The 25963-nt window shown below is 37.8% G+C and overlaps 1 protein-coding gene across 2 annotated transcripts; it reads left to right on the forward strand.

Moving 5' to 3' along the window:
* The first annotated feature begins 6154 nt into the window (after window positions 1-6154).
* Window positions 6155-25416, forward strand: ptenb (phosphatase and tensin homolog B). Of its 2 annotated transcripts, XM_051124426.1 has the most exons (10): window positions 6155-6860; window positions 10555-10639; window positions 12597-12641; window positions 12874-12917; window positions 13032-13270; window positions 16431-16572; window positions 18670-18738; window positions 19102-19268; window positions 21276-21497; window positions 21590-25416. In XM_051124426.1, the coding sequence occupies exons 1-10, from the start codon at window positions 6782-6784 to the stop codon at window positions 21764-21766; spliced, it is 1269 nt and encodes a 422-aa protein (XP_050980383.1). In that variant the 5' UTR covers window positions 6155-6781; the 3' UTR covers window positions 21767-25416. The 2 variants fall into 2 exon arrangements, with proteins under 2 accessions (XP_050980383.1, XP_050980384.1); XM_051124427.1 differs by lacking the exon at window positions 18670-18738.
* Window positions 25417-25963: the final 547 nt, after the last annotated feature.

Below are 25963 nucleotides of genomic sequence, written 5' to 3' on the forward strand. Positions count from 1 at the left end.
AAAGGACAGTTAAAAAATATTAAAAATACACAAGAAAAACTGGTTGTCAAACCAGTCCACAAAATAAGCGAGGATAATATTTCCAGACTCCTACTTTGAATATACAAACTGGGAAATGTTCCATGATACAGGAGGAAATGACATTAATGACTATATAGACTCTGTGATCTGTCATTTTCTCATATAACACTAATATATATTTTAGGGTGGTCCAGTAGCTAATGTGCAATGTAGAGAAAAAGGCTGTTTACATTTACAGTGACATTTGCTGCTTGATCTTAAAGTGAGTAGGTGATCCTTTAAGAGGGTCAACGGCAGTGTTGCCAACTAATTTTTTAGGGAAAGTTGCTAAAGGCAGGACAATTTGTTGCTAAATGTTGCAAAATGATGTTGTGATGTCATTGCGCAATGACATCATTATGTAATTTACAATGCAAAACTGCATAAAAAACACAATCAGATCACTCAGATCTCAGCAAAAAATATGATTAGGAATATAATTTGAAATGTTAATTTAGATTTGAGGCAGCCATGGCCTAATGGTTAAAGAGTCTGACTTTTAAGGTTGCAGGTTTGAGTCTCATGTCCAGCAGAGATTATAGTTGGGGGGAGTGAATATCCAGCACTCACTCCACCATCAACACCACGACTGAGGTGAGACCCTTGGGTAAGGTACAGAACCTCCAACTGCTCCCCGGGTGCCACAGCATTGGCTGCCCACTGCTCCGTGTGTGTGTGTGTGTGTGTGTGTGTGTGTGTGTGCGTGTGTGTGTGTGTGTGTGTGTGTGTGTGTGTGTGTGTGTGTGTGTGTGTGTGTGTGTGTGTGTGTGTGTATCTTTGTTCACTGCTCACTGCTGTGTGTGTGCACTTGGATGGGTAAAATGCAGAGCACACATTCCAAGTATGGGTCACCTGTCACGTAGAGAAATGCTAGAAATGAGGTCAGGGTCCAAAAATGCAGGGAAGGGAATTTAATATTCAACAAAACACAAATAAACAAACCAAAAGGCCAAACACGGCACAACACGACTAGACTCAAGATCAAAATAAACAGAACAGAAACACAAATCTAAAACATGATCAAAACGGAGGAACACACACGAAGACATAGACAAAAGACAATGCAGACCTGAACAGGAGTGAGAAGTGAGAGTTCTTATACAATAGTCCAGAGTGTGAACAGCTGTGAGCGTAATCAGTGCAAATGACAAGACAGACGTGAACAATCAGGGGAGTGCAGTGCAAGGGGAACAGCGACCTCGAGAGGCTGAGGGAAGACCCACAGCCCCGATCATGACAGTACCCCCTCCCTACGGAACGGCTTCCAGACGTTCCCAAAGTCTGGAGGGAGGAGGTACGGAGGAAGGCAACTCAGGGGGAGGGACGGCGGGCCAGGCCCGTGCAGCGCAGTCATCGCCGCGTCAGGAACAGAGAGAGCGGTCACCGCCGCGTCCGGAACAGAAGGCACGGTTAGGGCCGCGTCCGGAACAGAAGGCGCGGTCACCGCCGCGTCAGGAACAGAGAGAGCGGTCGCCGCCGCGTCTGGAACAGAGATAGCGGTCGCCGCCGCGTCCGGAACAGAGAGCGCGGTCACCGCCGCGTCAGGAACAGAGAGAGCGGTCACCGCCGCGTCCGGAACAGAAGGCACGGTGAGGGCCGCGTCCGGAACAGAGAGCGCGGTCACCGCCGCGTCAGGAACAGAGAGAGCGGTCACCGCCGCGTCAGGAACAGAGAGAGCGGTCACCGCCGCGTCCGGAACAGAGAGAGCGGTCACCGCCGCGTCCGGAACAGAAGGCACGGTGAGGGCCGCGTCAGGAACAGAGAGCGCAGCCGCCTCCGCGTCAGGAACGGAGATAGCGGTCGCCGCCGCGTCAGAAACAGAGATAGCGGTCGCCGCCGCGTCCGGAACAGAGAGCGCGGTCACCGCCGCGTCAGGAACAGAGAGAGCGGTCACCGCCGCGTCTGGAACAGAGAGAGCGGTCACCGCCGCGTCAGGAACAGAGAGAGCGGTCACCGCCGCGTCCGGAACAGAGAGAGCGGCCACCGCCACGTCCGGAACAAAGAGCGCGGTCGCCGCCGCGTCCGGAACAGAGAGAGCGGTCGCCGCCGCGTCCGGAACAGAGAGAGGTCGCCGCCGCGTCCGGAACAGAGAGAGCGGTCGCCGCCGCGTCAGGAACAGAGAGAGCGGTCGCCGCCGCGTCAGGAACAGAGAGAGCGGTCGCCGCCGCCTGCCCGAGGAAGAGCGTCTCCGCCCCCGCCAGAAAGCAGGGCCGCATCTGCGCAGCCTCGGCCCTACAGGCGTCCATCCCCGCCAGACAGGCGTAGATGAGCTCGAAACGGGCGGCCGACGCCGCCTCAAAGGACATTCCCGCCGTGTCGGGAACAGAGCGGGTGGTCGCCGCCCCCAAACGCGCGTCCGCCGTCGCCAAACGGGGAAGCTTCGCCTCCCCGAAAAAAATCCTCCCCGCTGGACCCATCTTGGAGGTCTGCATTCTGTCACGTAGAGAAATGCTAGAAATGAGGTCAGGGTCCAAAAATGCAGGGAAGGGAATTTAATATTCAACAAAACACAAATAAACATAAACCAAAAGGCCAAACACGGCACAACACGACTAGACTCAAGATCAAAATAAACAGAACAGAAACACAAATCTAAAACATGATCAAAACGGAGGAACACACACGAAGACATAGACAAAAGACAATGCAGACCTGAACAGGAGTGAGAAGTGAGAGTTCTTATACAATAGTCCAGAGTGTGAACAGCTGTGAGCGTAATCAGTGCAAATGACAAGACAGACGTGAACAATCAGGGGAGTGCAGTGCAAGGGGAACAGCGACCTCGAGAGGCTGAGGGAAGACCCACAGCCCCGATCATGACATCACCACACTTGGCCACAAGTCACCTCTTTTCCTTTCCTCCTTCCTTAGATTTGTTAGTAAAACTAAAAAAGAAATATAATTATATTAAATATCATATATTTATTTTTAAATACAACATTAAATGATTGAACATTTACACATTTTTGAAAAATTACATCCTATTTATGTTTTTATTAACTAGTAAAACTACACATTCTGAACAATTATATTTTTAAGCAATGTATTAGTAAGTATGCTACACTACAAAGAAAAGTCTGTAAAATATCGACAATGTCCTGTGTTATTTGAAGAAATTTTCTGTATTGATTTTACAAAATGTATTTTGTGTTTTCAGGTTATAACTATACAGGTAATATGTGAAAATGTGTGCCTTTTTATAATTTGAGTCACAGTTGTTAAAAACTGCCAAATAAATTTGAAAAATGCTATATTTGTTGCTAGGTGCTGTTTGAAGACAAATTTGCTCGGGTAGTCTGAAATGTTGATAAATCTAGCAACAAAATTGCTAAATTGGAAACACAGTGGTCTGAAGGCCTTGTTATATTTATCTGAACTTATGCTGAAGACAGGTTATATATACATTAGTAAGGCTTTTATTTTGGAATTCATCATAAGAGAGTTTTGACACTTTGTGAGTGACACTCTGAGCAAGGTGGTATACTATTATTCTGATGTGATATTGATATCTGGAAACGGAGTTTTATGTCTGTCTGTATTTATACACAAAATACATTTTTTTTTTGGAAGTCAATATCAAACAGTTATTCTGAATGTCAACATTTAATAGGCCTGTATATCTAGTCAGACGTTTAAAAAATTCTAGTCAGATGGTCTTAGGAAATACATGATTTATTAAGTTTTCATACTTAGTTTTTTTTTTTTTTTTTTAGATTTTAAAATATTTATTTATTTGTTATTTCTTTTATTTATTATTACTGTTCTTTTTTTATTACTGACTGCCTGAATAAATTATTGTCAAATCCCGTTTAGCGAAGATCATTTTATTTTTAAATCAGTTCTCACATTTTCTACCGTATTGTCTAGTATACAGCTTATTTATTATGTATTTTTAAAAGGCAGCTTCCTTTTAATCAGTTGCTTTATCTAGTTCCAGCAACAATTAGATTTCCACGACACTTCGCCGTTCCTTTGGAAACAATAGGCTCTTTACTGCAATTATGCAATTACTGCAATGGATACAGACGCAACAAGCGTCATGTCATAAAAAGGTGGCATTGCAGCGTCAACTGGCAAGTAGCGTTTTTAACGGCGCAACAAATATTTAGATAATTGCGATTTAGTGCCCATTTACTGCATTTATGCCACAACTAGGCTAAACGGGTGCAGCCGATCTAAAATGAATTAACTAAGTAGAATATAACTTGTAATAAAAATAACTTAACCCATGATGCACTTAATAATAAACAACGGTAGGCCTAAATCATAGGTTATTTTCATGTTTTCTCTTTCATTGCCTTACAAATACACTTAACATAAAGAAAGCAAAGTAAATCATATTTTCATATCAGTACAAACTGAAACTCTTAATAAAGAGGTCACTTACCAGAATTATAATGGGTTTGTTTTGGCAATGCTTTCGTTTAACTGTCACACCCTCGTCACATAGTGATGGGCGCTTTAAAAACAGATATTTGCGCGCGCTATCAGTTAGAATACGCTTTCTGTTTGAATGCTGCAAATAAGAAAAACTACTTCTTGTTTCTTGTTGTGTGGTCAAAGACACTGATATTTGTTTAATAAATATAATTATTTAATAATGTCATTGTTCTGTTTCACTTTTATAAAGATGAGAGGAACCAAAAAAAAAAGGCAAAACATTTGGTGAGAATGTGATGAGGATGTTTGATAGGCACATGCCGTTTTACGGTGTCAAGATGCACATAACTGTGTGGAAAAAGGCCTCAGTTTATTTAATTTATTTGTTTGTTTGATTGTTTCTTTCTTGCAACAGAAAGAAAATATTTACAAACGCAGAATACAATTCAACGCATTCTCCTCAATATACCATAACAAAAAAAAAAAAAAAAAACAAAAAAACAAAAACAAATCTAAACTGCAAATAAGTCTATTAACTCTGATACACACTTTCTACATGAGCTAGCAATCCGATCATGTTTCTCTCATTGCCATGCTCACCCAAGACAACTCGATCTCTGTGCACCACTACCCTCTCCTGGCAGAGAATTACTGTCGTATAAAAAATAACAAAAGATACAGGAAAATATTATTCAACGGCAAATATGATAAGCGTAAAAATATAGGTTGTAATGGAGGAATGGCTTATTAATAACATATTTAACATACTAAAAAACGTTGTGGTCCTAGCATTGTCATTCTTTTGCTACTTAACATTACCTTCAAACAAGATTTCCTAAATAATGTTACAAATAAGTATTTAAAAGGAGAGATATTTTCAAAAACATTCAGCAAATGATTGCACTGGAAAAACATAGGAGAACGTGTCATTGTAATATTTACAACTTTCATTCTAGATTATTCTGACAGATGGCGCTGTACAATAAAGGTTTGGCTTCTCAAACGCAGCTCGAAATTTCCACCTCCGTGCCGTCCTTGGGGGCTAAATGCACATTTTAGCGAATGGTACAGAACACGCCTGTAACATTAGTACATGCTTAAATAAATTTGCATAACCGCTAACGCAATTTATTGTTATCATTATTTTATAATTACCAAATTATGTGCTTGTGCCTTTATGCAGTAACTTACTTTTCTGCTTGCGTAAGCATTTCAGCAATTTCCTGCCTCCTATTGCAGGGCAGTAGAGGCATTGGTGAGGGGGGTAACTACACGCATTCTGATATTTTCCCCGTATACAGTACTGTTTCAAAAATACACATTTCATGTTGCTCGTTTTAGTCATAATGTGTCAAAACAATAAATAATTGTTTCAAAATATGAAACGAGAACGCTGGTGTATAATAGATACATACTGACTTGAAATCTGATATAAAATATTGGAAACTTCCCTCATTTCTGTACACACGTGACCCTGGAACAAAAAGTAGTTCGTTTGTGCTCTGTCCGTATTCTTCCGCCTGCTGAAAAAAATAAAATAAAATTGTTAATGTATGTTTTCATTTAATGTCATGACAGTTAAATATTTGTACCTAATATTGTGTGTATCTACATAGTGAAATACAGAAAAATCATTGGTGTATTCATAAAATACTGCACTCGTGGGACTATTTGGCAGAGCGTATGAATACGTTGTCCGAACGTCACCTTTTTTCAATGGGAAGCCATGATGGAAGTTTGAGAGTTTAACCGAGGAGAAGTGAAGGAAAAGGACCCGACTTGAGACCGCTCCTACGCGACATTTAAATATCGACTTTTTAATATCTTGGTGGAGGCTGTCACCTTTCATTTCATGTGTTAGGACCTGGGCATCGCGGATTGTTGCAATGTTCGATGGCTTTTATTTTTTTAAGGATGGGTAGACGAGCTAGCGCGCTAGCCGTTGAAGCTAGCGGCTAGACGGAGCGCGAGCCGAGTGCGAGCGGGGCTTTGACAACCGTTCTTGAAGTGGAAGCGCACGGAGAGGACTCTCTCTCCGCCTTTCCGTTCAATCACGGCGGCTACGGTGCGACCAGAGACTTGTCGTGCACTAGAAATTCTGCAGTTCGAGACGTGGGACGTTGCTTATATTTTCACCCGGGGCTCGTCTGAGCTGAGGAGGGCATTTTGGAAGCCGGGCCTGTGGTGGTTTGGAGCGAGGCCCTTGATGAGAGAGCCACAGCAGACTCCATTCTAGCTAGCAGGGGGACTGCGAAACGAGCAGAGCATTAAGTCGACCGATCGTCCGAAAGCAACAATACTCTCTCTCACACTAAAAACCTTAAAGACTCCTGTCACAGCCATGGCTGCGATCATAAAGGAAATTGTCAGTCGAAACAAATATAGATATCAGGAAGATGGATTCGACTTGGACTTGACCTGTATCCTCTTTGATCAATCAAATGTCCCTGTTCTGTCTTTTGTGTAGAAACCAGTGTCTGCAGTGAAGGTAATGGCTTGCATCTTGTTCTAAATCGAGAAATCTCTGACGTTTCATCAGAGGATACATGAGCGTTTATTTTATTTTGTTTTTTGTTAATTATTATTATTTTGCAGAAATTATTGGCACTGGCACCTAGTCGGCGACTGGAGCTTGACATAATCTAGATCTATTAGTTTCTGTAGCTGGATGAAGTCAAAGCCAGCGCGTTTAGATTCATGTCAGTTCTCAATTTAACCAATTTAGCGAGCAGACCAAAAACCAACAGACTGCACTCGCACTCTATTCATTTGTACAGTTGTTCTGAATAAGTTGCATGTGCAAACTACAATAAAAGCAACGCCAGTTAGGTTGTAAAATGTAAATTTCCCCTCTTATGTAATCTGATCCATCGATTGGCTGCTAATCTGTAATCCAGCACACATTTCAACTCAAGGCTTTTCGCATGAAAACTGCAGTTTTGGGGCTTTAAAACAAAAGATGCGTCGCGTAGAGGTCTAGCTGCCTTATATAATGCGATGGATTAGATGAAATGCACAAGCAGTGTCACACAAAGAGCCATTGCATCAGCTGCTCGCAGAAAATAGATCTCGCGCTTAACTTCTTGTAGTTTTGATTGAGCAAAAATGAGTCAGTTCACACGCTTGCGTACAAAAGGAAATGCTTTAGTATGTGAAGTATGTCTTTTTCGTAATCGCAGGAAGAGATTCGCGCAGAGCTGTTAAAGAGGACTCCCTCTGTTTCGCTGTGTTTTAGAAACGTCACTACTGATGCCTTGCTGACTGTTATGTGCCATATGTCAACGTCATTTGCGTTTTTCAAACGCAGGTATTGTACAAATGTACGTTGTTAGTTTTGGGATTGCTTTGATCAGGTGCATTACATCCTTGCAGATGAAGTGCAGAGCATAAGTGCTTTGATTGCTTGTTTTATTTCAGCAGGATTCAGTGTTATTGAAGATGCTCCTGACATTAACACCAAACCTGATGTTTCGCTGTAGTCCTGTCCACCTCACTGTCCTATTCGTTGTCCTGTAAAATACAAAAAGGCAGGTGTACCAAACACTAAGAAACAGGGCTGGAAGGACAGTTAGAGGGCAGGATCCAATCACTGAAGAGGTGCAATTATTTCTCTGTATAGCACTATAACAATGGCTATAGGGATCCGGTAGGCCTTGGTGCGTGTTTTGTCAAGAATTTTGAAAAGTTAAGTGTAATTACACTAAATAAGGATGTTTTGATTTAGATCTAGTGTATTACATGAATAGTCTGCAATGAATTGGTTGCATGGACATTGATTTGCCCTTGCCTGCTTAGATGGTTTGTAGGTTCACTATATTGCGTTGCATCACGCTATGCATTCATTGCATTGCACACTGTTGAAGTGGAATGTCGGATTCTATATTCTTACAAAAGTTATCAATATGGAGAATTTCTTTCTTTCAGTCCCTTTTCGCGTTACTGATAAAGCAACGCTGTCTGCAGCAGTGATTGGTGAGAATACAAACTCTGCATTTGATAAAATACATTTTGCATCAATGTGGGTCTTGAAATGTTTACTCGATTTAAGATTACATTTTTTCTTTAACTTGTGTGAAGTTAACCAAGATTAGAGTAAAATTGGACAAAGATAAAATATAATATACAAAGATACATTTGATAAAATAGATTTTGCATCAGTGTGGGTCATGAAATATGTTTACTTGATTTAAGATTACATTTTTTCTTTAACTTGTGTGAAGTAGCCAAGATTAGAGTAAAATTGGACAAAGCGTCTCTGGATGGAGAAACTGGCCTGCACAGCTATTGCTCTTGATTTACACAGAGCTCAACAAATAAGGACCTTTTTTTTTTAGGGGTTTTTTTTTTAATACATTTGCACTTTTTTTTTTTTTTTTTTTTTTTAAAGTTCTTTACGCAATGTATAACACAATTATTTAGATTTCCACTTGACATATTGCCATAGGCTTTAAAAATAAAGGCATACAGAGCCATGATTTTATGACTGCAAGACAAAAAAAAAAACATACCAGTGTGCGATGTAATGTCAGTGCAGACAAGTGACAGTTCTGCTCAAAACTGTCCAACACTGGCCCCAGACTATTTTTATTGTCGAACCTTTGATTGTTTTTATGTCCAGTGAGTATTATGGTTACCTCATTCAGTGCATCATATTTGTAGCTAGCTGTTCACTGCATTATGCATAGCATTTATTTTAAGAGATACAGTTACACTGTGACCAAAAGAGGTTGTGCTAATTTGAATTTGGATGATATTGTGCACATATCTCTTAAAACTAGTTATATATGGTGTGCATTTTTCTACATATTTTGTTCTGACAATTAATATAGGGAGCTTTTTAAAAGAGTGTTATTGATAGATATTCTGATTACCTGAATTTGACCAGATCACTATGATCTGTGTTTAGTATGCATTGAAGTTTCAGACTTTGTGGATCAAGGAATTTTTCTGGCCTCCGAACCATGAAAAATAAAGTAAAATATTTTTTTTTTACATGTTAACAGGCGTATTAATGTTTTCATCGATATGTGAATCTCTTAGATTTCTAAGCTTTTTACTGTTTTGTGACCTTCATTTTTTAGACATCATTTAAATATTATTTAAATTTATTATGATTGTCATGTGAAAACTGTAAAAAAATAAAACATTCCAGCTGCTTCAGATGGTAAACCTCTAAAGACCTCTTATAGCTTATCAGAATTACACCATCTCTGAGCACATATCCATATAGCTGTCAAATAAGTTTTTTTTTTTTTTTTTCTGGCTTTGGTGACATGTCAAATTTGCCAGATCAGGAGTGAGAACCACATGCTACACCATCTGAGAACACGAGAAAACGTTGCTTACCGCCATCTAGCCCAGACCAGTTTTTTTTTTTTTTTTTTTTTTTTTTTTTTTTTTTTGGAGATTGTAATTAAGGGTCCATTCAACATTTTTGTATACAGATTAGAGTGATCGTAGTTGTTTTTTAAAGTAAATCTAAACAATTGTGAGTCTCTTTTTGATGGATATTGATAGAATTGCTTTGCCACCAGTTGATATTTTATATCAGGGTCTGATTAGATCATCTTTGATAATAAGGTCTGCATTTGTATGTCGGACTGAAGAAGTGATGCGCTGGTTATGGAAAGGTGAGGAAGGAAAGTGATTCCAGGCTGGGCTGAGGCACAGTGTGATTTATTTAGTGCCCCTGTGTGGCCCTCTGGGTTAGAGGTCTATGCATTGGTCTCTTACAGCGAGAGCCATCTGTTCTATATTACCCAGAATCCTGTTATCTGAGCTCTCATTGCACAACTAAAAAGTAAAGCGGTACTTTAGTGCAAATGCATAAGTTCTCCTCTCAAACCGGGGCTTGGTGTTTGTTAGTTTTCCTGCTTCTTGTGACATCATTTAGCTGGTCTGCATTGTTCACCAACCTTGCCTCAGCATTTTGAATAGTATGTTTTAAGTGATTGTTATAAATGTGTAAGCAGACAGTGGAAATTAGAAATGGTCGTGATTTATGTCGTGTAGTGTGGTTTGTTTGTTTGTTTGTTTGTTTTTGCCCCCCCCCCCTCCTATCCATATTAGTTTCCCTAGAAAGAGTCTTGGGATTTCCTTAATTCTGCTGTCTAGATATTTATCCTAACATTATAGCAATGGGCTTTCCTGCTGAAAGACTTGAGGGTGTCTACAGAAACAACATAGATGATGTAGTGCGGTAAGTTTTTGCTTTTTGTTGTCTTTGGAAATTTTGTCAGTATAACCTTTGTGTATATGAGCAAAACAAGAAAAAACTGTTGTGATATTTACAGCCATAAGCCTGTGAAATGACCTGTTGCACTGCTTTATCAGTTTGAAGTGTGATTGTTACCCTCAATGACATTTTATGAAATGTGTAACTATTGTTAGACTGTGTGTTATTCAGTATGCTATTCCACAGTCATATGAATAAATGCATTTGTGAGGTTAATCACTTAGGTGTAAATATTGGCCTTGATCGAGCAGAAAATATTTTTATATTTTCTAACAGCAATTTAGTGTATTACCCTTTTTTTTTTTTTTTTCTAGTCATCTTGTCATTGGTTCCTTGTGACTTTGGGTCTCGTGCACTGATTGCGTAGTCTAGTCGTTAGGGCTGCACAATTAATCGAATTTGTAATTGTGATTACAATTACAATTACAGATGCCACAATTATGTAATCTTTCAAATGCACAATTACAAAAAAAGTCCACTTACATTATTCTGCTTTCTTAAGATGTGTGTGTGTGTGTGTGTGTGTGTGTGTGAGAGAGAGAGAGAGTGTGTATTTTTCCTACACGTTATCTTAAGGGTTTTTTTTTTTTTTCCCTCATTGTTTTAATTTTTAAATTTTTACTTTTTATATTTAAAGAAGAAACTATATATAAAAATGTGGCGTGTAGCTGCTCATTCAATGTAAATTGTAAAAATCGTAATTAATAATCACAATTACAATTTCAAGGGAATAATCAACAATTATGATTTTTGTCATAATCGTGCAGCCCTACTTGTCATATTTACATGCACATTCAAACTTTTCACAAAAACTTTAATTCACAACACATGCCTATTCAGTACATTAGTTGACATTATTGACGATCATCTGATCATAGTCATGTGGAGGTTTGCACCTGCTCTACAGTTCCACACTCCAGTGAAGTCAAAGGCACATCACATTAATTTACATAGCAGAATATATAATAGATTGCTTAAAGTAAGCAGCTTTGCAGTATTAAACATTTAAAACCGTTTCAGTGTCTCTTTCAGTTTTAAAGCTTAATCTAGCTATAGACTGATTTGATTATTGTAACACTATATAAGGTGTTTTAAGAGAGATTATGTTCTGAATAAAATGTTTTACCAAAAATACAACTTGTTTTACTACTTAGTCATTTGCATAAAACACGTCCAGACTATTTTCAGCTTCTTTTTTTAAACTGCCTTTGCGTCACTTTCATTAAATGTGTGCTAGCCTAGAAAGACATTCTCTTGTCATTTTAAACATAAATGTTTAGATAGATGTTTAGATATTTTAATTAAACTTGAGAGATTATTGTCCTGCCATTCAACCAAAACTTTGACACTTCGTAATGCATAAAAATGCATGTGAATTAAGCAGTTTAATAAGTTTTTTTTTTTTTTTTTTTTTTAAAGAGACATGATCACTTTAATATGACAGTTTTAATTTTGTAATAAGGTTTAATTTAGTTTTTTATTCACATATAAACATTGATCGATGCAGATGGATAAAGCACATTAAATATGGTAAATGTAAAAAGCAGTGAGGTTAGTTCTTGTGTGTCAGGCAAGCATTTTTGATCTTCTGAGGTTTGTTTATGCACATTAACAAGGTAAGCTTGAGCTTCCGTTTAAAATATCGAATATGTTTTATGTATGTGCATTGATCAATGTTTCTATGTGAATATAAACTTTGATTAAACTTATTTATTCTGTTGCTTAACATTATAACATCTTTATGAACCTCTTGAAGCAACAAAATTTGATGGAATGTATTTTCAACTGAGTCACAGAAATCTCTCTGGTTTCTTGATTTATGTCTTTGTGTTTTGAAAATGAACAAAAATCTTAGGATCTTCCTTTAACCAAACTCAACTGTGATTGTCCTGGGAAAGTAATTGTTGTCCTCTTTCTGCAGATTCCTGGATTTGAAGCATAAAAATCATTACAAGATCTATAATCTGTAAGTGTGTTTCAAATAACTTTAGTTCTGCTTTTACTGTTAGAACATTTCCTCCAGTTTGCTGTTAAAAGCAGAAAAGCTGCAATCATTTTCAATTGAATATTAAAGAAAAAAAAAGCTGTTTGATCATTGTGAATGGAGGGCATTACACATAGGACTGTTATTTAGCTGTGAATGTTCTGTTGGTGTTACGTTGAACTTCTGTACTTATCTGTTTCTTTGTGTTCTTTAGATGTGCGGAAAGACATTATGATACTGCCAAATTTAACTGCAGAGGTAAGATACTTGGATTAGATAAATCTGACATTTACAGATGGTTTTGAAATGTGATGTCAGTTTTTGTGTGGTAATGATGAAGGTTTCAACAAACTCTTTATTGTTCTCTTGCAGTTGCACAGTATCCGTTTGAGGATCACAATCCTCCTCAGCTAGAACTTATTAAACCTTTCTGTGAAGATTTGGACAAGTGGCTCGGTGAAAATGACAATCATGTGGCTGCCATTCACTGCAAAGCTGGAAAGGGACGTACGGGTGTCATGATTTGTGCGTACTTGTTACACCGAGGCAAATTCAAAAAAGCACAAGAGGCTCTGGACTTCTATGGTGAAGTTAGAACCAGAGACAAGAAGGTGATGTATATGTATTTTTGCTTTGTGTTTTCTTTCCCAAAAAATTCAAAACAAATTTTTATCTATTTATTTTTTTTTTTTATAGAAATGTGTAAGTCACAAGGTCAATTTTTTTATTTTTTATTTTTTATAAAGTCTATACTGATGTGGGCGGGTATATGTGTTATTACTGTCATAATAATAATATTATAGTCTGTGTTTCGAACCTGTCAAATTCTGCGTGTATACAAATCTACTGACCTACATCATTTCCCCAAGAGTGTTTCTCTGTGTCCAACAGTGTCCATCCACTTTTTCAGTGGCTTTTGTTCCAGAATTATTTTTCCCATAGAGAATTGTCTTTGTTAAAGAGTTGTATACCATGATTCAAACAAACCAGCTATGAGGTGAATCACAGCCTTACAAGTTTAAAAGATTAGTTCACTTCCAGAACAAAAGATTACAGATAATTTACTCTCCCCTTTGTCATCCAAGATGTTCATGTCTTTCTTTCATCAGTTGTAAAGAAATTGTTTTTTGGGGAAAACATTTCAGGAATGTTCTCCATATAGTGGACTTCTATGGTGCCCGTGAGTTTGAACTTCCAAAATGCAACTTCGAAGGGCTCTAAACGATCCCAGGGTTTCCATGGGTCTTAAAAGGTCTTAAATCGCTTTTCGGTGAATTAAGGCCTTGAAAAGGTCTTAAATCAGAGTAGCAAGTCTTAAATTCATATGATCATGGCATTAATTTTTGTGAGGGATTGTTTCCTCATGTGTTTCACTTTAAAGTAAAGCAAAAGCATAATTTCTGTGCTACATTTAGGTCGCTCAATATTCATTAAATAATACGCAGTAGATGGCGGCATGTGCTGCTTCATCTGTCAGTCACCCGAAGAGCAACTTTTCGTTTTGATTTGTTTATAGTAATAAAAATCATTTAGTTCAGTTAGAGAACAGACAATACAATTAAAACTGAACGTGGCTGCTTAATGCAGAGTGCCGAATGACAGTCGCATCACAGATCAGATTTAATTTATCACCTGAAGAGAGAGTGAGTTGAGCTGACTGACAAGAAGAGAGAAGTGAGATAGACAAGACCATGGCAAAAGAACGAAAATGCAAAAAATGCAAACGAAGTGCAAAAGCCTGTTTTAAAAATATTTTGGATTTTGAAAAGCCTGTCGACTTCTGCCATTTATCTAAGGTGATTGTGGAAGTTTCATATTTATTTAGTTCCACAGTGTTTGCGTTTTTTAACATATATTACATTAAGTTGTATGCTGTGCTTCCAGTCTTTCTTATTCGTATCGCTAATAAATGTTATGCGTTGTTAATGCCGCTAATTTAAAAGTGAAAGCGCGATCACTTGCATTTTTTTTTTTTTTCATTTTTGATTATAAATGTAAGAGTAATACATAATTCGGAACTGTAAAGGGTCTGCTTTTAGTCGTGTACACTCACAATATCAAAACGTTGCAAATGGTGCTTTTATAAAATAAAGAAAACAAACATGATGTGCTTTCTGTCGTCTCAACAGGAGCGCTTCACAAAAATGAACCGAAACTCAGCATATATATATATGCTGAGTTTATGCTGAGTTTCCTGTTATAACTTTAAATTATATACAGCGCTCCTGTATATAACCTGTATATAACTTTTAAATTACTACTTTATATTTAAATTATATACAGCGCTCCTGTATATAACCTGTATATAACTTTTAAATTACTACTTTATATATATATATATATATATATATATATATATATATATATATATATAGTAGTAATTTAAAGTTTTATATATATATATAACTTTAAATTACTACTTTAACAAAATAAAACAAATCAAAAACAAAAACTCTTTCATTATGTGATTTGTAAAGATGCATTTCTGTCTAAAGGGTGTCGAAAGAGGAGATGGTGAGTCAGGGTGGGCAACTTCATCCTTGCGACACTGACTCAGAAAACACTAGTTTATTAATAAATTTAAAAATCACCTTACCATTTCCCCCGACACATTCATGGTAATAACTTTTGCCGGTGCTTTGCGGCAAGCTGTAGCCTATTGTGTGCACTTGAACGTGGAACTTTTCCAGCTGCGCTAAAGGCGCACCGGCTGCTGCTGTTGCTGCTGATGCTAAACGCCTTCCGAGCCCGTCTCGAAAGCTAAGTCTCGTGTTGTTTTCACCAGCGCTATATAATCACTATAATTGGATGTGTAAAATATAAAATTACGTAGAAGCCTAAAGACCCGGCCCTAGCCACATAAAAGATAGAGAACGTAGAGAACATATTGGTGTATTGTTTTCCCTTAATTTTTTTTTCCTTAAATTTTCTTTAGTTGGTCTTAAAAAGGTCTTAAAGTCTTAAATTTACCCTCATAAAACCTGCAGAAACCCTGGATCCCAGCAGAGGAAGAAGGGTCTTATCTAGCAAAACGATTGGTTATTTAAAATGTAAATGTAAAATTTACAGTTTATACACTATTTAACCACAAATACTCATCTTGTCTAGCTCTGCGATGCACATGCATACTCTGTGTACTCTGGTTCAAGATAGTTAGGGTATGTTGAAAAACTCCCGTCTCATTTTCTCCTCCGACATTAAAATCGTCCTATATCGCTGTTTTACGTTTTTGTTGTAAAGGGTGTTTGACTTTCTTTGCACATTCACTTTGTAAACACTGGGTCTGTGCTTCTGCAGCGATGTGGGATGATTTTGAAGTTGGGGGAGAAAATTAGTTGGGAGTTTTTTGACATACCCTAACTGTATTGAATCAGAGTGCACAGAGTTTGTGTGGGTGGGCGCTATTTGGCCCTTAGGCACAGTTTGCTTGTTTCAATTCTCATATTGGCTGCGATTTCATTGCAGTATCTTTATTTTTTATTTTTTGACCAGAATTGTTGCATGATTACTTAAATTTATTTGGAATAATGTGGGCTGATGGCATAAACAAAAGCATATACCATAAATTAACAACCCTGTAGATCACTTTTAAAGTTTGTAAGCAAACATTAAAAATAATTTCCTCTTTGGAGAAAATGGGTGGGATTTTTACTTCTGGAACCCAACTGCTGCACCCTTTTACAGAAGTATGGTGCACATGTGTTGTTGTGTTGTGTTGTTGAAGCCATGGAAGAGATTTTGCATTAACACTGCAGGTTTGCCATTTCACAGGGAGTGACTATTCCCAGTCAGAGGCGATATGTGTACTACTATAGCTACCTTCTGAAGAATAAGCTGGAGTACAAACCTGTGGCCTTGCTGTTTCACAGGATGGTGTTTGAGACAGTGCCTATGTTCAGTGGAGGGACTTGCAGTAAGTGAGCTCTTTCTTTCTTTCTTTCCTTTCTTTTTTCTTTCTGGCACTGTTGTTCATACTTTGTATTGTTGTCCGTTTGGTGCTATTTGATCTCAAATGCTAAGGTGAGACATTGGTGTTTACACCTGGTATTACTTGCATCACATACGTGTCTTTTGTATGGACTTTTCCAACTTTTGTGATTAGGCTTTAGTTTCTTTTAAAAATTACATGGAACCGGTAAGGTTTAAAACTCGGTTTAACTTGGTGCATGGTGGATCGGTGAGTTGGAGGCCCTTTGAAAGCTTTAGTGTTCACTATACAAATCTGACGTGGGCACATGCATATCTAACTGCTGGCAGTTTCACAAAGGATGTGCCAGTCACAAAGGTCTGAGTCTGTTTCAATGAGCTGCACATGGTAACGTTTGCTGACGGCATGCAAGCAGTGCACATACACCCAAGTTAAACTGTATCTATTCTGTTGCACAGCTCCAAACCACGAAATGTGGGCAATTAGTCATTAAGGTTTTTGAAATGGTATTGTGAATTGTGCTTTAGTGTCACATGATCTTTCAGAAATCATTCTAATATGTAACCCTGGATCATAAAACCAATCGTAAGTGGCACAGGTATAATAGTCAACATTTGAAGTGGGTTTAAAAAAAAAAAAAAAGTTAATCAAAGTTGTCCTAAGACAAGAACAGATATTCTTTTTGGTTTTAGGACAAATTTAATTAAAGGTTTTGATCCACTTCAAATGTTGACTACTATATTTGTAGCAATAGCCAACAATACATTGTATGGGTCATGCCAAAAATCATTTGAATATTAAGTGAAGATTTTGTTCCATGAAGAGATTTAGCAAATTTTCTATAAATATCAACACTGTTTTTTTGATTAGTAGTATGCATTTCTAAGAACTTAATTTGGACAATTTTATTTTATTTTTTTTCAGATTTCAGATGATGTATAAATCTCACTTTCAAAAAATTGACCCTTTTGACTGGTTTTGTGGTCCTGGCCCACATATGCTGATTTAGAGCTCAAGAAAACATTTCTAATCATTAATGTTGAAGGCAGTTGTGCTGCCTATTTTATTTATTTTTTGGAAACCATTATATACATTTCAGGATCCTATAATCAATAGTAATTTCAAAAGACCAGCATATATTTGAAACAAATATTTTGTAACATTTAAAGAAATAATTTCGCTGTGTTTCAGATTTTAATTGAACCTCCTGTGTAAAACCATTCTTTGTGGTTTCAAGTGAAAGTTTTGCACTCCATTTATACGTGTATTTTTGCACCATCCACTTGTGGTCGGGTCACCTCAGATGTTAATACCAGGTGTACACAGGGTCTCCGTAAATGGGAATCAAATCTCTCACCTACCACCATCCCCCCTTCACACTTCTTCTTCATCGTAACTGTGCCGAGAGTCTGCTTTAACACGCAGCGTTCACGGCTGCTTGTGGCTTTCCTTTTTGCTTCAACTGCTGTAAATTCTTCCCTATAAATTCAAACTCCTGCCTTTTTCTGCACCTAGGCATTTAACCTTTATCCAGATAGACCTAATGTAAAGTGTCAGGAACGTGTAAAGATTTTCCAGGCTGATTCTTTACCTGGAGTGCAAGTTTGTCCAGTGGCGCTGTAGCATCCGTGTCTCTCTGTCTCTGACTGTACCTCCTCCGGGCCCTATTCTGAACACATTCTTGATGACACTGACCAAGCCTGCTCTGCGCAGTCCACAACTCCTGAACTGGATCGTTCATAATGCTTTAGACAACCTGCTGTGTGAAATCTGAGCTTTATCCTTCATTATATTTTCTTTTTGTACTTGTCTGTAACGTCTGTTAATGTGTGATTTTTAGAGTGTACCTCACAGCTAAAGAGCTTCCCAGTGGTGTCGCACTTACGGTTCTCTCCATAGAGTCTTTGATGGCTGTTAATATTTTAGTCCAGCCCAGTCCAGCTCTGTTAAAAGCTGTGTGTTGCATGAGTGTGTGTTGTGTTTTAGCTCTGTTTAAACGTTTCTTCCCCTCATAGTGCCCTCTCTTGCTCTTGCTCTGGCCAGGCCACTGGACAGTCTTTAATCTCCTTCTTTTTCTCCAAGGGGATTCTGCTGTAAAAAGCAAGAGTGAGCAGATTCCACATGGGTTCAGAAAAACCAATTGGCATTGGGGTAACATCAGCTTTTTCTAAAATGTTTCTCATTTTCAGTTCTGTTAGCTTAGCCAGTGTTGCTCTGTGAAATGTGTTTGCCATGTACAAGTAAATGCCCCTAACGCCACTTCTGGGTGGTCGTTTGTAATGCCTCATCTGAGGGAGATGGGAAGCGTGGTCCAGGGTCAGCTGTTCTCAGAATAGGGCCCTTAGCGTGCCACTGTTATTTTGTCTTTTCTGTATCAGTATTTCTGCTGTTTCTATCCTGTTGTTTTCCTCTATGCTTTTCTTCTGTTTTATGTTAACAGATATACACAAGCTCTTATTTTGTTTCCGTCACACGAAGCTGGTAGAGCAATTACATGTTTATTTTATTTTACAGATCCTCAGTTTGTGGTGTACCAGCTGAAGGTGAAAATCCACACGTCTAACCCAGCGCACACGAGGCGAGAAGAGAAGTACATGTACTTTGAGTTTCCGCAGCCGCTGCCTGTGTGTGGAGACATCAAGGTGGAGTTCTTCCACAAGCAGAACAAGATGATGAAAAAGGTACATGTCAGTTCCCAAACTAGCCCATAGTGCTATTGCACATCATTATTGCTTTACTTTATTGCTGCATCTAGTAGTAAATGTAATGTTGTAATGTTAGTTAAGAGTGAGGAGTAAGATTTAAAAAAAAAAAATCTTCAGTATTTCATGCAGTTCTTTTTTTTTTAGGGATGAAATTTTGTGGTAAGAGTGAGTAGTGTGTCCTAAATCTAATGTGTTTATGCTTTTAGTATATGGAATATAATAGCATATTATGCTTTATAACAAATATAAATTCTTTTGATAATGTAGTGATATTATTGATAAATGTGCTCTGCAAAGGGAGTGAAATAAAAATAAATGAATGCAAATTAGGTACTTAATCTCAATTTATTATAATAACTTTTATTTTGAACTTGATTGAAGCAAAAGATAAGATTAGTCATAACAAATGAGTAAGCCGGGCATCAGCGCCAAAATGGCTTCCAACAGGGTTGGGCGGTATGAAAATCTTATCATAGCATGAGTAATTATATATCGCAGTAATGGTATATCATTATGTAGTTATTTTTCTGGACGTTGAGCTTAATGTATTATATATTACATAACCTTATAGTATATAAGTGTATAATATATATATATATATATATATACATTTTTTCAATTATATATTGACTTAAATACTTTAATGAAAGGGATGGGTGTAAACCTCAAGCTGTATGTGAGATTATTAATTATGTCTTTAAGTCTGGCATCAGAATAGACTACAAGGCATATCTCAGCTGACTGATTGTGTCATTGTAAACTGCCCTATAACTCTACACTGTTCAGTGTGGACTGTAAGGCTATTTTAACATTAGGAATTTCTGCGAAGCTGCTTTGAAGTAATGTGTATTGTGAAAGCCACATACAAATAAAAATTTGTGTTGTACATGAAGCTTTATTTTATAGTATGTGACCCTGGACCACAAAACCAGTCTTAAGTAGCATAGGTATATGTGTAGCAATAGCCAACAATGCGTTGTATTAGGATATTAAGTAAAGATCATGTTCCATGAAGATATTTTGTAAATTTCCTACCGTAAATATATTAAATCTTAATTTTTGATTAGTAATATGCATTGCTAAGAATTTCATTTGGACAACTTTAAAGGCAATTTTCTCAATATTTAGATTTTATTTTGCACCCTTAGATTCCAGATTTTCAAGTAGTTGTATCTCGGGCCAAATATTGTCCTGTCCTAACCAACATATACCATACACCAATGGAAAGCTTATTTATTCAGCTTTCAGATGATGTATAAATCTTAGGGCTCCCCTCGATTTTTCTGGTCGACTAGTAGTCGTTCATTTTAAGCATTATTCGACTAATCGCATTTATTACTGAAGCGCATCCTGTCTGCTTTCATTATTTTTGCAAAAGTACAATGTTTTGTTGTTATTTTGAGTGCACACAAATAAATGTAGAGTCTTTACAGATTCAAAAGGTGCATTACTCTTATCTGTATGACCAAAAATGACAGAGTATTTTAAGAGTAAATGACTCCACTGGCATATCCATGTGTCATGCAGTAAGCACACTAACATTCAGCTTCCACATTCCGCACAGACACTTCAATAGCGCACGTTTTTCTAGGTTAACATTAGATTGAGTGGCTTTTAGATGTAAAGTTGCTACTGTAATAAGCCATATTTGAGGTAGATGAATGATAGGTGAGTGTTAGTATGTCCTGCCTGATGTACTCTATTACCACACAGACCAGCCGTTTACCATCTGTCCATCACGACTTCGCCACTTCCTTTTTTTATTTTCTTTTTTTCTGCGAACTAAACAACTAATAAAATTTTGGTTAACCAAGCCTCTTCTCGTTGACTATTTGGGGGCAGCCCTAATAAATATCAATTTTAAAAAATTGACCCTTATGACCTGTTTTGTGGTACAGGGGCACATGATTTTTATTTATTTATTTATTTTTTGTGTTCGCACTCCTCAATCTGAGCTTTTATTTACTTGTTTTTGGTACCCAGGATAAGATGTTTCACTTCTGGGTAAACACCTTCTTCATCCCTGGACCAGAGGAGAGCTCAGAGAAGGTTGAAAATGGAGGTTTAGTGAAGGAACTGGATGGGATCCAAACCACAGAACGGGGAGAGAATGACAAGGATTATCTAATCCTGACTTTAACCAAGAACAACTTGGATAAAGCCAATAAGGATAAAGCCAACAGATACTTCTCTCCAAACTTCAAGGTGTGTTAAGCACTTCATTCTCATCACCTTCCAGTTGCTGTTATCCAAAGTTACAATTATCAAATAAAATTTGCTATGTTTTTTCCCATTAGGTGAAGCTGTACTTCACAAAAACAGTGGAGGAACCATCCAACTCGGAGGCCAGCACTTCTACATCTGTAACCCCGGATGTTAGCGATAATGAACCGGACCATTACCGGTATTCGGACACAACAGACTCGGACCCTGAAAATGAACAGTATGATGAAGAACAGATTACTAAAGTTTGAAATATTTTTATGGGAAGGAAAAAAAAAGAAACCATACGTAACAGAGTTGTATAAAGGAGAAAACTTGAATATGAACTGAAAGCAAGTACTTTTTTCCACCCCTTTTTTTTTTTTTTTTTCCATTCTTTTTTTTTCCCCCAAGCAGAATTAGGACACACGTCACACAAATGCCACCAGTCGTAGGGACAAAAATGCTGACCAATTTTTTTTTTAGTTCTTTCACCCTGCTCCATGAAGTATCAACACTGATGTTCCGTGAAAAACAGCGTCAGTAGCCATTATGTAAATACATGTTCATGCCGTAACACGAGAAAGGAAACCCAGTCAGGATGGGAGATCGTTTATGGGAGAAATTCAGTGGAGATTGAAATTCGCTGCTCCATCAACCTGTTGAAACCTAGGCCAGTGCTTTTATCAGCATTCATGCCCCATGTCTGTCCTTCTCTAGTCTGTCCAACCTACTGTGAAACGCTTCTCATGCTGCTGGAAGGCCGCCACGTGTCAGTCGGGCTCTGTTGTGCAGTGGAAACTGCGTCTCTCGCCATTTTTTCAGTCTGCTTTTATCATTATTACCACTACTAGAATGGAGGTGGTAATGATTCTACTAAACTACATGACACCTTGGCAGAAAACACAACATATAGCTCCACCATGTATTATTAATATTATTATTTCTTTTTTTTTAATGCAAATACACACAACACAACAGGGAAACCAGTGTTGCAATAATGTTGATCGAAGGTGTGCATGTTATTGGAATCAGTTTCCATGTTGTTAAATAAATAGTATACAATGTTTTTCTAAAAAAAAAGGTTTCTAAAGTCATTTACAATTTGATTGTATTTGGGAAGAAGATATTGCCATCACTCTTTCATCTGCAGATGGGATTTTAATCTATAAACAGTCATTCAGTGACACTCATAAGTTTCCCATTCAAAATTGGCACTTGTTTAAATCAGCTCTCACAGGATGGTTTTGTTTTCTGTTTCACTTAAAGGGTCATGGTTTGAGCTCAAGGTAGCGTCAGTCGTAAAACTCTGTGTGTTGTGGGATGCAGATCAATCTTGCTCAAGGTCTCTGTGGCCACGGTTCACTACGGCGATCGCAGGTCAGATGGTGTACAGCATCTCGTGTAATGCATGTCAACACGGAGAAGCCCTTTTCTGAATGTATCAACCTTGGATGCAAGTTTTGATTTGATTTCAACAGCATTTACGTCATTTTTCCTTTCTTCCTGGCTGTGTCAGACATCAGATATTTGGCTCCCTATAACATGTTTGTAGCCTTATCGTGCATGATCTAATGAAATCTGGATCATTTATCCAGCAATGGTGCTTGCTAAACTGTAAACTCTCAATGTATAGTACAGTCATTCTGGAGCAAAGAACCTCATGGTGCAAGCATTCAAACGCGCTGTGGCGCGTGTCGTAACTGTTAGTTACACTTCGGTGTGCATAACCAATTAGTTTCCAACAATTCCAACGATGTCCCTCACTAGCTAGAGTTCATTTTGTTTTTCTTATTCTTGAACAGGCCTCGTTCCCTTTGGAATGAGCATAGTGCAGCTACGGTTTTTACACAGTCTTGTGCTTGCTTCAGAAATATTAAAGCCCTATATATGAGAATATTTAAATGTATAATTTTCTTTTAAGCATGCCAAATCTTTTTTAACATCTGGCTGAAGTGGCCAGACCAAAAAAGAAAAAAACTAACAAAAAAAAAAAAAAACTTCTCAGTCTCTTGGGCAAGAATCTTCACTAAGGGTAGTGAGTAAGCTGCCTTTCTCGTACTGTTAACGTTCAGGCTTCACTCTTCTCACCAGCCCACTGCACACACCGTACATCTCGCCTTCCTTTAGAGAAAGAATACGTTTCCCTGACATGAGGAGGAGGAGACTGGGCCTTCCTTTATGAGATTGTACACTAACCAATCCAGGAATAAAAGCAAGCCTATCAAGGATTCGCATTTTGTTTACATTTTATCACATCACTGAAAACCTGCCAAAATTAAGCTTAATCATTTTTGTTTTATTATTATTTTCTTTGTGTTCAGAGGAGGAGGCGGGGCCCACGGGAGGTATTCTTTGCCTTACTTGAAGTTGACAATGCTTACTCTTCTACTGCTTTGATACCTACCATTCTGCCCAAGCACTGACTTATTTAAAGCTACTATAATAGAGCAACATATTGTACTAGACATTTGCACTGTTACAGGTCTTTGCAGGGTTTCAGTCAGCGGTCCACAGTATTTTTTTTTTGTTCTTGTTTTATTTTTTTTTGTCCGTTTTTTTTCCTGGAAATGCTTTACAGCAATCAGACGTAGTAGAATAGAGATGAAATGAAAAGACATTAATATTGTCTCTGTGCATCCCAATAGAATCAAATGTGTTTTTATTGACTGAACTTTTTTTTTTAAAGAAAGCATAAAATGGAAAAAAAAAAGAATAAAGCGACTATTTATGGAAGTATTCATTCACATTCTGGCAAAGACCCTCTGCAGGTATTCCCCATAGTCCCTCTAAACTTACGCTGATGTGTTTTGGATGTTTAGCGGCTTAATGTGTGACTCTACTAAAGAGCATCACATTATGAACTTGAATTTAAAGGGATAGTTCACCCAAATATTCTGTCATTTACTCAGGTCTTTCCAAACCTGTATGAACACAACAAGGTATTCTGAAGAATGTTTCACCTGTTTTTGTCCACACAATGAAAGTCAGGTTTCCCCATTTGTAGAATAAAGTCTTGTCATACAGATTTGAAACAACACGCCATAAAAATTATTTTAAGTTACTGGAGTATATTTGACAAGAAAATACTATTTCGGTCTTTATATTTAAAGTACTGTTTCCTAGTTATAAAATTTACTGGCAATTTCTGAGTTCAAATGGTTTCACCACCAGAGTAAATGATGAATGTTCATATTTAGGTGAACTGTCCTTTTAAGACTCCTATAGGTCGTCTCTGAGACACATCCCTTGACAATTTAGCCACAGTACCTTTATACGCAGACCCTCAGACATCTTGTACGTGGCATGGGTGTGTGGAGCTCACAGGCAGCATGAAAAATTAATTTTCAGCTTTAATGAAAAACAAAACGTCTTCAAAGGTGCCAGTGTATATGTTTCACGTCACTCTTTCTTAGCTGATTTGTGCAATATGTTGTTATGATGCCTGTGGTTGCCACAAAGTGCCTCTCGTTTACAGTTGAAGAAACAGTACTTGCTTTAAAAACTGTCGTAGGACATCATGTCATGCATGCGGATGGATGGGGTGGTACTGTGCACTAAATCGTCCAGCTAGACTTGCAGCAGGGGGCCCTTTGGACTTTGGCCATGCTCCATTAGAAATCATTCTTCTCCCCAGAGGGTTTTTACGTTCACGTAATGTAAACGCGGTATATTTTCAGTCTCTTAAGAAAACAGCCTTACTCCGTTTCAGCCTGTTCAGATACTATTGTGCTGTGCAACAGTTGCTCTGTGTGTAATGCCTATGCACTGAGAATACACAAACCAACCATGTATGAAATATTGTACAGGTAATCATGTTGCTCATACAAATCACATGTTTGTTTGTAATTGTATGTGTAAACTGCCCTTTATCTTAGTGTTATAAACTCCACATAAATCCAATAAAGTCTCATTCTTGTCAGTTTGTTGTTTTTGACAGCATTTTATATTTGTTGGATCTGAATTCATAGTGACAGTTGAACTTACAGTAGAAGTCAAAAGTTTCCACACACCTTGCAGAAACTGGTAAATGTTAATAATTTTACCAGAATAAGAGGGATCATAGAAAATACATTATTTTTTATTTGGTACTGACCTGAATAAAATATTTTACATAAAAGACGTTTAGACTGTTGAAAGGTTTACATACGCTTGAATATTAATACTGTACTGTTACCTGAATGATCCACAGCCTTTGTTTTTTGTTTAGTGAAAGTTGTTCATGGGTCCCTTGTTTGTCCTGAACAGTAAAACTGCCTGCTGTTCTTCAGAAATATCCTTCAGGTCCCACAAATTCTTTGGTTTTTCAGCATTTTCGTGTATTTGAACCCTTTCCGACAATGATTGTATGATTTTGAGATCCATCTTTTCATACTGAGGACAACTGAGGGACTCATATGCAACTATTACAGAAGGTTTAAATGCTCACTGATGCTTCAGAAGGAAAAACAGTGCATTAAGATCCAGGG

The sequence above is a fragment of the Labeo rohita genome, chromosome 12 (assembly GCF_022985175.1).
Source record: "Labeo rohita strain BAU-BD-2019 chromosome 12, IGBB_LRoh.1.0, whole genome shotgun sequence".
Lineage (NCBI taxonomy): Eukaryota > Metazoa > Chordata > Actinopteri > Cypriniformes > Cyprinidae > Labeo > Labeo rohita.